The 18,132-nt window shown below is 33.1% G+C and overlaps 1 protein-coding gene across 2 annotated transcripts; it reads left to right on the top strand.

The window, feature by feature from the left end:
* Positions 1-4,198: 4,198 nt before the first annotated feature.
* LOC138328237 (uncharacterized) lies at positions 4,199-18,120 on the top strand. Of its 2 annotated transcripts, XM_069274951.1 has the most exons (7): positions 4,199-4,360; positions 6,344-6,449; positions 7,581-7,674; positions 8,098-8,139; positions 8,932-9,053; positions 9,378-9,527; positions 14,484-18,119. In XM_069274951.1, exons 1-7 carry the CDS (start codon positions 4,325-4,327, stop codon positions 14,993-14,995), a joined length of 1,062 nt encoding a protein of 353 aa, XP_069131052.1. In that variant the 5' UTR covers positions 4,199-4,324; the 3' UTR covers positions 14,996-18,119. The 2 variants fall into 2 exon arrangements, with proteins under 2 accessions (XP_069131052.1, XP_069131053.1); XM_069274952.1 differs by lacking the exon at positions 9,378-9,527 and having other exon boundaries at positions 14,484-18,120.
* The last annotated feature ends 12 nt before the right edge of the window (positions 18,121-18,132 follow it).

The following is an 18,132-nucleotide window of genomic DNA, read 5'->3' as shown; positions in this document are numbered from 1 at the left end:
ATTAGAAAACAAAAGGAATTTGATTGCCTTCTTGCAATTAATACATAACAAATTGTTTGTTTAATTGATAAATTTAAAACCGGTTTACTTTCTTAATTTTGCCATGACCTTTTATATGTGCACGTGAACATTCACCACATCAATAAAGTTAACCTTTTTTGTATACTTTGCAACATAAATATGTTTCTAATATTAATATTCATGGCTCTGCCTACTTAGCCAAGAAGCATGTTCCGTTAGCATAGTGACATAGAATGAATTTAATATCATATACGTCGGTCCGCTCCTTTACAGACAACTGCATAGAAATACCATTTTTGCAGGGGATCAAATACATTGTATCTCTTGGTAGGCGAAGGTGTAAGTTTGTATTGCGTCGAAAGCTTCGCTTCAAATGTCAACCGTGTCTTGGAAATCACTATAATTTCACATTCAGCCAAACAAATACCTTTACCATGCCCAGATGCTGATTTTTGCATTAAAATTGCGTGGTCTTTCTTCAAAGGATTTTTATATAAGTCAGGACAATCATTATCTCTTGCATTTTTAGAAACTGTAATACTTTACACAATATCTACAAGAGTGTTGCATGTACATGTAGCCAGAGATTTAAATATAATTCTATATAAATCTCTGATGTAGCCTAGAAGAGTCATGAGTGATTTCCTAGTCATGGTTGACACTGGAAACGGTGCTTTCGACGCCAGATTTGCTTCGCATACCAAATTACACCTTCGCATATCAAGACACGTTCGATCTCCTGATATTATTACACTTAGGGAACGTAAACGCCTTTAAAGGACGACCGCTATTTTTCAACATTACACCGTGTCTACCAACACAGTGTTTGACACGTAGCAGAGTTACGAAATAACAAACTTAGTGCTGTAATTTCACTCTTAAAACATGGCTTACCAATACCTCTATCTAATCGCCCATACACGAATGATACACATATTTACATCGTATCAACATTTTAAATATTGAACCACATTGTTCGTTCACTTATTATGTGCACGGGTGATTTTGAAATACTATATTTCAACATTGATAGCACATTTTTGAAACTTGGAGAACGGTCGTAAAAACTAGAAGGAAAAGTGCAGAGCTACACATTGACATTATCAATCTCTGGAGACATGGAACTGTAACGGTTTAGGTATATAAAAACGGTAGTATGCTTGTATACAATTTCTATGTATATAAGATATTACATACAGATAACGATATGTCAAAGATGTAAAGGAAACGCTAATATAAAAGGGTTCGTTAAAAATTAAAAATTCCGAATGATAATTTGATGAGTTGACTGTTATATACATTGTAGTATGTTTATGCTGTCTCCACATTTTTGATTCATATACCATTTCTCGTTTTCCTCTTGCACCACTCGTTATTTTAGAACCTGAGAGCAATGATTAAGACAGTCAATTAGCGTGTTTGATATCACCAAGATGGAAATAAGATTTAGCATGTATGTCAATCAATAATTATAGAAAATGGGTAACAATTGAAAGGCACGGGGTATTTCTCCATAGTTACTTTATTTCTTTACGCAAAGTTTGTTTAGATACCCTAGATAATGCGCCTGGCTGTCATAGGGATTCTTAAGTTGATTTCATATTCATATTTTGTATTAAAATAAATGAATAAATATTATCGATTATGGACCTTTGTTGATGTTCATATGGTGTTATATCGCCCACATAGAATAAATAATGACCTCCGGCTATGACCTCGGTCATCATTTTAAATGCTACAAGGGTAATGTGAACCGAAATAAAGGTTTTTCATATTAGATATATCGTTTCTTTAGCAAATGTCAAACAATCTCTAATGTGTATATTGGTCACAAGAAGAGCAATGGTCATAGAACGTCACCCTGAAGAATGCAACGTTTTGGCAAACTGTTCACAAAAGAATAGTAACTTGGTGTTTCTAAAAATAGAAGCACCGAGTCAATATGCTGCATATTGAACGTCTCGTGACTATGTATTAGCCAATGAGAAAAGTGGAAAATAGTGGAGCATATCTTATATATAGATATAAAGGAAATACAATATGCCTTTTTATATACAAAATGTGATTTGTGTAAATGATTGGCCATAAAAATTAATTTGTTCACAAAAAAACCACCTATTTTGTCATTCTTGTAATCACGACTTTTGACTACTTATCACGCCTGATTTTCGTATTGTGGATATCTAACTAGAATTAATATATATATATAAGCAATAAAATGTTACCAGCATGGACATTAGTTGATATGAAGCCCATCCGGAAGAAAGATAAAAAGAACGGCGCCCGTTAGGGTGCCATCAATTGTTATCTTTCCGACGCGACAGAAACTTTGATAATCATACGCTAGACCAGATAGATTGGAGTTCAAAGCCCATCTTGTTTTACATAGATCAAACGGGAAACAGAAAATATCATGAAAAAATATATATGTATATATACATACATATATATATATATATGACATCTATAAAAAACAAAAACAAAAACAAATCCGCAATCCCTAGCGCTTTCGCAGCTAACGCTACTCTTCAGGGGAGGTTCCATTGCAAGGATATACTAAATCTGTTTATTCTATATTATATCCATAAGACATTTTAGTGGTACATTTACACACTAACTTAGTCTAGTACTTATAACAAATGTTATTTATATTATTTTACAGACTTCGCCTTATATGCTGCAATCGTGTTTGTCATTCGAACATAATCGACAAAATCCTATGAACTTGGACGACTGTCAGTTCCCTGCATTAGCACCACCCCTGCCAACTGTCAGTTCATACTTTGAGAAAGACATACAAAATGGTTGACGGGAGGACATTTGTCAGAATTCTTCAATACGTCAGCCTGTTCGAGTGGATTCCGAACATCACATTGAACTCTCTTCTATAAATGTTGAAACCTGCCAGAGGAGAAAACTAATATAGACAATGCCTGTTGTTTAATCCTTTTTCGTTATTCGAAATAAACTTTGTTGAAATGAAAAAACCTGCCAGAATTCTGCAGTTCCTTTGCCATTATTCCGAACAATCATCTATATTTGTGGATAACTGTCAAAACATGGCCACCCCTTCCAACACATTTCCAGACGGATCTGCAGAGCTGGAAATGCTTCCTTCATATAGATTTCAGAATTAGATACCCAACATAAGTTATTATATGTTATGTCTAATATTTGATATAAATTGAGGTCTTGATCTGAAATTTCTATCATGTATTAGGTACATGTAGTTCTCAGTTGAATTGCATGTGAATTGCCAGTCAAGTTCTGTTTAGGTGAAATTTATATGAAGACATTTTATTTTTAAGCAGTGACCAAATTCGAAAACCAAAACCATGAGACTAAACATTAAGAACAATTCGAATTATTACATCTTCAAAGTTAAATGACCTTCAAAATCGAATTATTCGTTTTATTTTTATAGTTGAAGTGTTATCGGTACATACTCACATAGATAAACTGAAAACACCGGTAGGTTGACAGACGCAATGTCCGATCCTCGATTTTTAAGGGATTAATACCACTGGCGTTATATCCATCCATGAATTATCTCATAGTAAAATTGAAGGCAATGGAAGACACAATTCAAGTAGTTAAGTTATTTGATATACATTAAAAAACTGAATCACGGTATATCGTTGTTGACTGTGTAGCTTTAAAGTAGGGCATCTCTATTTTCTATTTCGAAGACACAATTCAAGTAGTTAGGTTATTTGATGTACATAAAAAACTGAATCACGGTATATCGTTGTTGACTGTGTAGCTTTAAAGTGGGGCATCTCTATTTCTGTCATCTTCAGGCCTGTGAATGGTCAGTTTTTATCCTGCTTACACAATACTGTCACAAATCAAGTATTGCATATACTTATCCGAAATGTGAATACACACTTCGATAGACTGCTTGTTGATACCTCGAATGCCGAGATTGAATAACACTTGCATCTTACGTTATATTAAACTAATCGGAGTTACCCCCCTTCAATTGATGTATACAGGACACTACTACACAAGACACTGGTAAATAATTGTTCTGAATAAAGCAAGTTTTTTTTTTATTTATTTATTTCATAAGAAAAATAATGGCTGGCCGCTCTCTGCCATCGTAGATACGTTATTTACTTAATGTGTTGTCTTTTTATTGCAACTGAAGTTTACATTAGCCAAGCGAGGTCAGTTGGGTACTCAATTATAAACTTGGTGTCTTACTTCTGTTGTTCCGGGTTTCGTATCGTTTCTAGTTTTATTTTAGATATATCGCATATATAGGAACATAACAACATGGCAAACAACAAATCTTCCAGTAATGGTGAACTATGATTTCCTAGGAGCGCGAAATAAGGTGAGGGTAAAAACTTTTGTTGTAATCGGAATTTAGATATATGTACTAAATCCTTTAAATAAATAAATTAATGTGTCATGTGATTGTGAAATAAAAGAATCTGTGGTATATTTTTTTTAATTTCACTGAACAACTGATAACTGCTCACAAAAACCAAATTGATTATCCGTTTGAATATTGTAATAGTTGGTACATGTATTAATAGTTATACGTAATGTTATACCATTATTTACATGGCTTGATAAACTATGGAAGTACATTTCTTTATACCTGTACAGTGATAAATACGGTGAACTTCCTGGTTGTAATTTCTCACTCGATGTCTCAAATATCAGTGCGTGTCTTTTTTTAAAGAATGTAGTTAGCTAACATGTAACTCTTCTTAAATGCTTTTGTTTGTAGTATTTTACAGACTGTGAAACAATAAGTAAAATAATTCCAGATTCATGGAATGCTACAACTAAGTAAATTTTGTGAGGCACGTTTTTTGAAGAACATGTTTATTGTATCCGATACATTAAATTACCTGTGTTATCAATGATGAAAAGGACATACACTCGTGTATCATTTTACATGCAGCTGTTGTCTGTTGCATTCAAGGTCCATAATCTACCAAAACTAAAAAAAATTAAAGTTTCTTAAAAACAGTCAAAACATAAGAATGTATATCAATGGCTTAACACCAAACAAATACAAGATTCATAGTGAAATAAATGTTAATAGTGAAGATTCATTTCGATCGTTTGACGCCTGGGGCAGTGATAGTCAACTAACGCACAGATAATAGGACAACGTCAGGAAAAGCCAAGCCACCACCTTTATGAAAATTGACATTATATTTATTTCAATCGCATTATTCAGAAGGTTATGTTAGGTATCGTATTAACGATAAGCTTATAACATTTGCGACTCTACAACATTATCAATATCGTTCTATATTCGTATTTTGAAAGTTAAAAACAGTTTCAAAAAGGTAGCATGCCGACATTTTCTGTATATCTATGTCGAAAAGGAGATAATTCAGACATATGTAGGAAAACCGAAAATCTTATGATAGATGAAGATTTAAGATAATTATGTTGTATCTTATTTTCAAACATATTTGTTTAGTTATTTCGCCAACTTAATCGACTGTTTCATAACACAAAACACCTATTTCATTTACATTTTCCACACAAAATGTTGTATAATATGTTATTCTCGGACAATAAATTGCAGTGATACTTATACTGACATTATACAAATATCGACCTTATTTCAGGTTGATACGATCATTTATCAACTAGGGATATTGATACCACCAGAGGTCGGTGGCCAAGGGTTACATCACTTTTGAGGATTAATAAATCATCGTATCCACCTGAAAACAGGTCGATATTTTTTCTGTTATATGGAATTTTCATGATTTAAACCCCTTGGCTAAATGTACATACATGTATTTCTTCTTCATGAAATTGAGAGACACTCTTCCCGGTATTCAGTAGCTTTTTTTTAATAATTGCGAAGAGAAAAAAATGAAGGCTGATAATATGAATAACATAGAGAAAAACCAACAGCTCCTAAATACATATTACTTATTATTTTTAAAAAAATCTGACAAAAATCTACCCACATATATTGGCAGGATCACATTGATTCTAGTCTACCTTTTGCTCTCTGTCACATCTCACTAAATGATGACGTCACGTAATTCACTTTACGCTATATTTGGACACAACATGTGAAGTTATTATGACGTCATTTTACATGACGTCACAGTGCGAGATTTCTATATCTGGATACGACTTCGGTTTTTTTTTAATCTTATATTAAACCGGGATGACGTCACAATGCATAGTTCGGAATGTTCTGGTGGATTACATGTTGTATCAAGGCAGGAAATTTAAATTTCAGTCAATTAGAAGCAAATAAAATACACAACCATATAATGATATGGTTTATCTGTACTTTATTAATCGCAATAGCATTCTTCATATGTTTCAGCTGATACTTAATTTTGCTACAAGGATAACAGAACAGATCCCTAACAAGACTATAACTACTATGGCATCATTGCAACGCTTAGCACTTTGTGTAGCAGGGCTTTCAGGTATTTTGAAATTATTCCTTTGTTAAGTGAATTATTTGTATAATTCAAGCTTGCATGTAACGAGCATTTGCATAGGTTTTCATGTTTATTTTATCACAGTATAACGTGCAAAATAATATCGCGGTTTTAACGCCACGCCTCATAGGCTTAATCAATGTTGAATTGATTGCTCACAAACACCTACAAGGAAGTTTTAATTTCAAGAGTTAAGATTGAATTAAAATGATGAATTTAAATACATTATCATGTTATGGATGTATTACATATAAATCAGAGCATGTACTAAATAAGTAATATAAACGTTATTAAACTAGTTCGATTTGACATGCCAACAGCGTTTTTTGCGAGTAGCGTATCGATTTTTAACGAGTCTAACAACTTCCATATTACGTGAGTCCCTAAGTGTACACGGGCAATATTTTTTACGTGAATTTAACGCCAAATACACGTGAAGAAATATTGTCTTCGTAAGATTATTATCACATTAATAAATAACTATTATTTGTGGAAATGTAGGCGAAAGTATCCAGTTCGTTTCTACATGTATATAGCGTTGTGGCGAAATCCGAAATTATATTACCGTTTATCCAGACAATCATACGTCATTTCTACATTATATAATATTTGAAGCCACAATCGATATCAAGCTAACGCTTTCCTCTTACAGTTCATATCAGAATTAAGATTAAATTCATAGATATATTTCATATCTCTAAAAGCTTAAAACATTCTCTAATTTAAAGAATGATACGTGTACGTTATTTGAAAATGTTTGCATACAAAAATTGTGAAATAACTTACATGTACAGAACAAGTGATAAATTGGGGAAATGAAAATGTATCAAATGTAATTCATGCAACACTACGCTATATTTGTCAACAGACAGTTGCGAGACAAAATATACCTCATTGCCTTTCATTTATGCAAAAGATATCGTTGTGAAACAATCTTTTTGATTTGGATTTTGTGGGAATATTGACAAAAATAAGCAAAACGCATTCCCTTAAATAATTTAATTGAACATCACATGGAAACACATTTCAAAAGTGATTTGATTTTGTAACAATATCTGTGATTTAACAATTGCAATGTAAGGTTACCTTTTTTTCCATTGTTTCTGTTCCATGAAGTATTGGTATCCAGTAAACATGATCGAATATTACGAGCAACTTTTGAAAACCAATACATAGAATTACTTACCTCAGGATGGTCCGATAATTCAAGGTAATTTTTATTAATCTTATGGTATAAGATATTTTTGCTCAAAATATATAAAGTTCAGTTTATTAGCATATGTCATGGGGCGACGTATGTCGTCCGAGAATATTCGAGAATATACAAGCCTGCATCAAGTGTGAACTGTATTATAACCACATTTGACCAAAAACATACTCTGGAGAACGGGAGAAGAATTTATATAAATCTTGGCACTTGATTATTGTCTCCTCATTTGACATGTGTGCAGTAGAGCTGCAGCCAGAATAAAAATTAAAAAAAGTAAGAAAGTTGCTGGATATATATTTTTTTCTAAAAGACAACACATCTTATATAAAAGAACTGCTAGCTGTGTTGTAATATTTGCAATAGTATTGGTGGAAATTTCATTTGTAATCTGGCAAATAAAATTGAATACACATATAATTTCAGCTCAAAACATACAACACAGATGTCAAGAATATCCACCAGCAGGTAAATATCTTTCAGGTACAAGGCTTCTCGTAAGTGGAAAGGTCTACCAGAACCTGTGTAAGGTAGAAACGACCGAGAGATTTGGAGGTTGCCACATATGTGGGATAACTCGAACTGCGAGTGTAACATGTGTGTATTGACATCACATACTCTGCCCTGGAATGTATGTGTTTAAATTGGCTTTCTCTTTTAGCTGCCATTCTGTGTGTAATTCCTTTTACAGGAATTTGTGATACTTTTGCCATTAAGTGTACAATTTGTTTGAAAGTAATACTATAGGTATGTATGCCTTCACTGTTATTGCATCTGCATTTAAAGATGCATCACCGCATACAGAGCATAATTATACTCATCATTAGAACAATAACCGATGTGTAGATATGTGTCTAATTAAAACATAAATACATATAAAATAATTTATTTTGCTTTTGATGCATGCTAAACCAGTACGTAATTTCATATAGGTTATAGTGCCATGGATTTTTTCGGGATGCAAATATTTATTTTTAATAGCTTTATCTTGAATTAAAATAAGAAGCTCAAACTTTTCAACGGTGGCAATGGTGTGAAGTAAGTATCCTTTGTAACTGAGGAAAAATACTAATTCGTCAACTTCTGTTTTTGATAGAGAGAAAAAAAAATCGTTGGTGGCGGAACATCAAGTCACGGCCTGCTCTTTCAACATTCTCGTATTTTCTATTATTTGCTACATTAGTATTTATGTTCGAACCCCCCTTTTTGTTAAATATACAATGTGAGCGAGAAGTTAAATACTATATTTTAACATTGTAGCAGTTACCTTGAAACCTGGATAATTGAAGCAAATGGTGATGGGAATACTATAGAGTTATATGTTTACATCAATATCGACATTTGCGCCACATGTACCTGTGACCAGTTATATATATACGATGGTATGTTTGGGATATTGTTTTAACTTTTTGCAAAATAAGCTATGTACATGTAGAAAATGGTGTATTATATTGTTTTGTTTTATGATATGTGTGTACACATAATGAGTATCACATAATACATAGGATAATAAATCTATTCTATTCATGTGATATGGAGTCCAGCAGAATACGCTAGGTGTTTGCATGCAGCCATTAAGATTTATTAAGAATATGTCACAAATAGTACACAAAGCGTTGCTGATCATCGGAAATCTTACATTGCAAACTTTATTTATTTATCATTTATTGATAATTTATTTCTGTTCTTATCCCATTCTGGTGCAGGTTCAAATAGCGATGCAAACCGCATTGGAAAGTTTTGTGGGAACTACAACGGCCAAGTGACAAGCTCTGGTCTAAATTTATATGTTGTGCTATTAAGGTATGTTAATAACAAGCATACCGGATCTTATCTGAGGTATAAGGCAGTTATAGGTAAGTTACATTTTTTTTAATTTCATGTTTCTCGTCGTTTATATCACTTATCTTAATATTTCTTATCTCGTTTATCTTATTTCATTTTCGTGTTATTTGTCCATGCCGTCTAGAGGCAGACAGTATTCACTAGTTAATGGGGGATATAAGTATGCTGTCATCCCATTTTGTGAGAGGCAGTCAATATTCACTGGTTGGTCAATATTCACTGGTTGATGGGGAATATGCGTATGATGTCATCTCATTTTGTGAGAGGCAGTCAGTATTCACTGGTTGATGGGGAATATGCGTATGATGTCATCTCATTTTGTGAGAGGCAGTCAATATTCACTGGTTGATTGGGTATTTAAGTATGCTGTCATCTCATTTTGTGATTACTATTTCGTTAGCTGTCTTCCTCGTCTACCCATTATTTTGTAACCAGGGAGTATTTGCTTTCGACCGTCAATCAGTGAGTTTTACAACCTCATTGGGATAAAACATATTGTTATGGAAGGATATCAAAACTAATTCAGTTTTTTTTGTGAGACATTTGACTATCTTTTCAGCAGTCTGATGAACATCTACCAATGTTTGTCCTTTGATTTGCCTAACCTGGACCTTTTCATTATGAAACCAGACAGAAATTAGTTTAGATAGACAATCTGGGAGTTTTATTATTCCCCGTGAGATATGTTACAGTGTGTAACTTGCTTGCAGTACTGTATCAGTCATAAACATGTATAAATTCAAAATTACATAGAATGGGGTAAAGCAGGGGGAATAACTACGAATATTGTCCTAATGTCTCTTCGTGCATGTCTTATACAATACAACTATTCCTGGCTGGGTCTTTTCGTGACCTAGGGTTCAACTTATTGAGATTGTTTCGTTTACTTATTTGAAGGGAAATACACCACTGTAAATATAATTTTAAAAGTCATTGACAAAATCATGAAATTAACAACAAAAGCATTTAAATTGGGTATTCTCGGTGTTGAATGACATGACCTTCACATAAGATGACAAATATTTCTACCAGAGATATCTGCACTTCGGGATACTCAAACGATGTCCCTCAAGATCTCAAAAATGGCATGCCTGCAAAAAATCCGGCTTGATAGTATACAATGCAAACGGTTGTAACATATCAGTCCTGCCCTTTAGAACATTTTCCATTACTATTTTATTTATAACACGGCAGTTTTAAGGAATTTAACACACCTGGAATGCCTACTATATAACTTTATATATTCTCCGCTAGGCACTGTTCTGAAATTACAATGAACGCAACCTAACGGGTAAATATGTACGAGGGTAGGTAATTCTGCCTAATGCATTGTATAGTTAAAGTCATCCTCGATACTCCAGGGGTAACGTTGACTTTACTTTTATCCACCCCTGGGACTATCTTATCTTTACACTGATACAGGATAAAATAACTAACCAATCATGTACCCGAAAACGTACCCTGGAAAACCCCTCGATCGAACTATTCTTTATTATATTTAACCTTTCTAAATTTCAATCTAAGTTACAGTTTGTAAACAAATTAAAATAAAAGGGCGACCCGATTATAAAGTATTGCACTGATTTAGTCATTTTACCAATATAAAAACAGTCTATTCCAGGTTTAAGGTCTAGTGTTCTATGAGCGATGAAGCTGTCAGAAATCTTCACGCATGATCACATCACGTTATTAAATACGAGGTAATAAACACCTATGCTAACCCTATGTGAGTAGTTTGCACATTACTGATACGTACAGTGTAAAACATGCTCGTTTCATGTAATACAGTTCCATTTCGAACTGAGTCTGTATTATGCGCAAGTCAGTGCCATGAAATCCCTGAACGTCATGGCGTCCCACAAAATCATATCATTATGCCATCATGTCAAAACAAATTTTGTACAGCATTCATGTTATTACCATGTACTATAAAGTATGCGAAAAACGTTATTTCCATTGCAAAATACAACAGGCTTTTAATGTTTCGATAAAATGCTTTCATACGCAATCCAATCCAAATTCAACTAAGCGCAGGGAGCTAATCACACTTTTTTATCCAAATATTGAGACTATTGTTGTATATCCGCTTATTGTCCATGATGATGGGTACCTTTTTAAGATAGTACTCGCCCTTACCCGCGGATAACTGCACTTGTAATACCCTCTGCAAGAGCCTGACGCTGTAACTACATTTGTGACTCGTTTGAAGTATTTTCAGTCTGTGATTAGATGTAGATCGTTCTTCACCAAGGTTAACCTCCATTGGTTTGACACGAATATTATGATATCATAGGTTTGCTCAGAGGACTCTAACTTTATTCGAGACTCTTTGTCTTTACAATTGTACGCTACCACATTAAAATTGTAGTCTAGTTAAAATAAAGTAAAGTATGTAATAATTGGTAATTTGTCGCTTTTTTTGATGATATTAACTTAATACATTGTTTTTTCTGCTTAATAATGTTTTTATTATTATTTATCTGTTTTGTGACCAATAGTTTTGACGATTTCTTTTTGATGTATTTTTTTTCTAAGTTTTTTTATGTATCTGTTGTACATTGGTTTGATATAATGTTACACCAATTTGTCGATATCTACATTCTACAAATTAGTACTGCTGTGTTTTGTAAGCTGATAAATTTTAAGTATAAAATCTCTCAAAATCACATTTGTTTATTAGTTAAGCTTCGCATCTTGTTTGAAAGTCACGAATGTTGTTTTAATGTAGTTAGTTTAGTTAGCCTGAACCCTGATCAGAACCTGCAGCTCACTTGCAGCTTTTACTTTACTGCAATCGCTAGGCACTATCTTATCTTTACACTGATACAGGATAAAAAAACTAACCAATCATGTACCAGAAACGTACGACGATCGGATTTTCTTATTACATTACCTTTCTAATTTCATCTAAGTACAGTTTGTAAACAAATTAAAATAAAGGCGTCGATATAAAGTTGCACTGATTTAGTCATCTTAACAATATAACAGTCTATTCATGTTTAGGTCTAGTGTTCTAATGTGGTGAAGGTATCATATCTTCACGCATGATTACATACGAATTAAATACAGGTACATTGTATATACACCTATGCTAACCCTATGTGTAGTTCGCACATTACTCATACCTACAGGTGTAATACTGGCTCGTTTCATGTAATACAGTCATGTCATCTGAGGCTGTATTATAAATACGCTATCAATGCCATGCAGTCCCGTGACGTCATGGCGTCCACAAAATCAAATCTTATTGCCATCATTTTACCATTTTTTTCAGAAAACAGGTTTTTACATGTACTATAAAGTATGCGAATAACGGTATTTGCATTGAAAATATAACTGCATTTTAATGTATTGAGAAATGACTTGCATTCGCAAATTTCTTCAAATTCAAAAAGAAAAAAAAACTAATAAAAAGTATGGGAGAGAAATATTGAGAATATTACTAAAATAGGATTATTTCATATGTGGGTATGAAAGATAGGGATATCTTACCCTCGGGATAACCAAATGTTGTAATACCCTCGGCAAGCCTGGGGGTTTACTACATTTTGTGACTCTTGAGTATTTTCAGTCTGTGTATTAGATGTAGATCTTTCTTCTCCAAGGGTTACTTCCATTGGTTTAACTCGAATATATGGTACTATGGTTTGCTCAGAGGAAAAAATCTGCCCAATTATACTTTTGTCGCTACAATTGCCGCTGAACGTTTTCAATGAGTCTAGTTAAAATAAAGTATTTGTAATAATTGGTAATTTGTCGCTTTTTTGATGATATTAACTTAATACATTGTTTTTTCTGCTTAATAATGTTTTTATTATTATTTATCTGTTTTGTGACCAATAGTTTTGACGATTTCTTTTTGATGTATTTTTTTTCTAAGTTTTTTTATGTATCTGTTGTACATTGGTTTGATATAATGTTACACCAATTTGTCGATATCTACATTCTACAAATTAGTACTGCTGTGTTTTGTAAGCTGATAAATTTAAGTATAAAATCTCATCACCTCAAAATCACATTTGTTTTTAGTTAAGCCGAAAACGGTTCGCATCTTGTTTGATGGTCATTGCAGTAGACTTTAAATCGAATGTTTTTCTTAATGTAGTATAGTTTATGTTAGCCTGACCCTGATCAGAACCTGCAGCTCACTTGCTGCTTTTACTTTACTGCAATCAAAGACAAAAAAAATCAAGTTGATGTTGTTGAAATGGTAATTTATTAATGACGTAATAACCGTATCAAAACAATCAAAAACATTGGTGGTCGTACACGTAATCTTGCTTTACATTTCTCATTAGCATTATAAATGAGAAGCAGCAAAGATGGGGTACAAATATTGCCATCTTGCTAATAAATGATATAATAACCTGTACTCATGCCAAGGGTTAAAAACCAGAGATTAAAAATTTTAACATAGTAAAAACTCTGGAAAACATTCGGACAATAGTCGAACCATGAAGGTTGTCACACATAAAGATAAAAACAAAGCGGTACATCCATAAGGAAAACACTTCTTAAATATATATATATCTGATCATACCTACATGTACATAAAAACCGCACAGATGAATGAAAGCACTTCCTAAAAATTCGTCGATTATGACATATTATTGTGTTTTTGTTGTTATATACTAAGTTTGTGCAGCTGTATAATTATGATATTCATATTATATAAATTCTTAGCATAGGATAGAGATTCGCATGACTACAAGTTATTTGTAACCCATCTTTGCTGCTTCTCATTTATAATGCTGATGAGAAATATAAAGCAAGTATAAGTGTATGACAACCAATGTTTTTGAGAGATTCATGACTACAAGTTATTTGTAACGATAATTACGTCATTAATAAATAACTATTTCAACAACATCGTAGTATTTTTTGGATGAAAGTGCTACTGACAGTATAAGTTAATATCAAAACTAATGCACCAATACCAGTAACAGTATATTGTTCTTTTTTTCCAGATTTCAAGATAACTATCATCATAATTTCTGCTGTCGTGTTCATTAGTTTTGCCATTAGTTGTGCAATATGCTACTACTGTATAGGAAAGCCTAAGAACCGACATCAACCACAGACATTGGGGCCACCGACTCCACAACATTGTTCAGCTTCGACTTCTGACAATGCTGATCCCCCTCCATACCGGGAAGTCTGCCCAGACACCACTCCCCATGTGCCTTCACCTTCTACACAGTTCGAACCACCTTCTTTGTATGTGATGAACTGTCACAATCCTGTATATGACAGCGATCGTCAGTCGACTGCATCAGAGGAAACCCTGCCACCAGCATCTGAGCGGAATGATTTACATGTGGAAACGTGTCGGTATCCTGTAGTTCAGCAGCCATTACCCGTGAATCAATTTAGGAATTTTGCGTCTTTACACACGTTGCCGTGGAATAATGGAGAGTCGGAAAGGCCTCCGACATATGAAGATTTCTGTCAAAATCCAGAAGCTTTCAAAATGAAATAACACCAGTGTTTATTATATGTTTTAAATTCGACATTTTCTATTATTGCTAATTATTATTTCTCTAAATATAATATCTAATATCATATTAGTTATTTAACATACAATACAGATCAAATGAATATCTAAGACTAATCATATATGAAACAGAAAAGTGTTTCATCTTTTTTGAAGTCAATGCGTAAACTCAACATGCAAGTGACAATGAAAAACATAACTTCTTAACTGATCCTAAATATTGAACATGTAATAAACAGTTTGACCCTATACGTCTAGGAATTATTTTGTGGCTGCTGAGGAAAAGAGACCTTTCTCTCCCGTACTTGACAGGGTTATACTGCTGTTGCTAGGGAAAGGATAACTATTTTAAAAATACAGTCCACACGCTCTTGACAATGACGTGACTGCAGCGACTACATACGGACACTATTATCGAAAACGTCATTAATTTTGACGTCTCTATGATGTCGACGCTATAAATATATCTAAACAACTTTAAACAACTGAATTATTCTCTGAGATATTGGATAAAAATAATTAAGCGTGGTTCTGCCAAGTTGAAAGGGATATCTCAACCCTCGTGAAAGAGTTCGTCATTCGGGATAAGATTATAAGACTCTTTCATATATGGATATGAAAGATAGGGATATTCTATCCGAGGGTTACAAAATGTAGGAAAACCCGAGGCTTGCCGAGGGTTTTGCAACATTTTGTGATCCCGCGGGTAGAATATCCCTATCCTTCATATCCACTTATGAAAGAGTATTTTTCTTTCATACCCTGACGTTTTATTGCAATTTTAACTATAATATCCCGCCATTTTTTGAAATAAATTCGAAGAAATTCACGACTGGAAGTCAATTTTCCATGCATGAAAAATTACGTGATATTTTCAACACAAATCCCATTATTTGCATCTTTTATAGTAAAACCAGTCATATTTGTGAAAAAATGTTAAAATTTTACCGAGGAAATAGAGATTTTGTTGGTATGAAAGAAATCCCTGTCCACTTGACAGTGTCATGAAATATGATATCATTCTCTTACTCTGGGTAGGGATATCATATTGATAGTATCATGACGTCGCGATAAAAGTAGTATAACGTCACATTTACGTTTTGAAACGAAGAGAATGAATCCCACACATGACGGAATCTTGACACCCAATACAAATTACCACATTATAACTATGAGTTTTGTAAGCGTGTTTATTATAACCGTGTTTTACTGAAATCATCAAATATATAATCTAAATTGCAATTGCTTGTGTACCAATTACTTGTTCAACTTCGATATTCGGAGATTTGTACATCTCTTGTTTGTTTCATGCATTTGGTCATTTTGATTTTAATAACATGTTATACCAAATTTTAATAGAATTGTGAATTAATTTGTTATGTTTATTGTATGCATTTTTCTTGTGTTCACCACATGTTACTATATACACATATTTTTGAAAATTTAATACTCTTCTACGTTGATCTTTCTTTATACATATCTTGTAAAAGGTGTTTTCAGTGCCGACATTTTAATTTGGCTTGGTATTTCACAAAAAGGATTTATATAAGCTCTAAGCTTGTTTTCTGATTACGAAATGAATTTATGTACTGTATGTTTATGTTTCAATATATGAATAAAATAATGTTTAAAATATTTGCAGCTTCATTTCATCGTACTGTTAGCCTGTATGATGATTTTTGGCATTTTAGATTTGGGTAATTTAGGAAATGGGAATCTAAATAAGATTTTTAGTGTCCATTATGATACGCGATCTCTAAAATGGTGTGGCAGACAATTCTATTTTTTTTTCATTTCAATATAAACTCTCAGCGTATATGTGTGTCACAGGATAAAAAACACAAACAAGTTCCGGCTGGTTCGTTTCACATTTATTGACCGTGAGCGTCAAAGTTAGTATCAGGGATCAGGTAAGGATCGCGTAAAATCTCATCATGTAAAATTCGCTATCGCTTCTATAATAATATAGCAATATTTGCAAGAAAGCCTGGTAAATAAAACAACACTTTTTATAACATTCGTTCCCGTAGTTACACTCGTCCTAGTATGGTTCACCTATACGAGTCCGTGTGAAGTAACATCCGAGGTATCAACTTCATATATAGTATTAAAGGTCTAAAGGTTTCCATTAATCGTACAGAACGTGAGTGTGTCAACTTTATCAAACGAATCAACAAATCAATGACAGTTATGTCTGTATATATGACAATGACGTCATTATGTGAGGATCTATACACATATTTTCCCGTTTTACTGGATAAAAAAAATAACTGTCTTCCTGATACCCTGAACTTCCTGGTGTAATCAAATGACCCGGAAACTGACACAAGACATATGTATACACGTGTATTTGAATTAATAACTCACCAGTGTGTATTTATTTCTTTATGATGCTAATTTGTGACAATCAGGAAAATAAACTGTTTATTTAAGAATTTCTTTCATTTTATATGATCGATGTTTGGAACAAAAAGGGAAAAGTTTCATTGATTTCCATTACAGTGAATGAACATACACTGTTGGAGTTTTTGCTGTAAAGACATAATTTGTATACGTGTACACACTTGTATTAGAATCAAACTCTGAGTGGTGCTATTGTTGAATTTTCGAGGCTATCTGCCGCTTTGTCAACACCCAAGAAGAACAAATAAAATTACATATTAAAGACGGTCATGGATGTTCACAAAAACATAAACAATGAACACATATATAACATACAGATAGATTAAAGGGACAATATCGATGCGTATTGTCTGAAATCAATGATCCCTTCGGTCAGTCGCTATAACTAGTTGCGATCGCCGAAGGCTTATTTGGTTAATCTATAGAAAGGCAAGACATTGATATTTATATATACAGATATAAACATGCAATTGCTTTACGACTATTTTCACATTAACATCGATCCATCTATTCAAAATAACGCTAAAACATCAAATATACACGATTGCCCAGGCTGCGTGATTTGGCGGACTACATTATATTACTTGATTATTTCCTAAATACAAATTACAAAATAATAAAATATTTATATATACAAATGTAAACATGCAATTGCTTTACGACTATTTTCACATTAATTTCCATCCATCTATTCAAAATAACGTTAAAACATCAAATAT

This window comes from Argopecten irradians, chromosome 7 (genome assembly GCF_041381155.1).
Source record: "Argopecten irradians isolate NY chromosome 7, Ai_NY, whole genome shotgun sequence".
NCBI classification, from domain to species: Eukaryota; Metazoa; Mollusca; class Bivalvia; order Pectinida; family Pectinidae; genus Argopecten; species Argopecten irradians.
The sequence above is the reverse complement of the archived record's forward strand: the minus strand, read 5'-3'. Positions and strand labels throughout refer to the sequence as shown.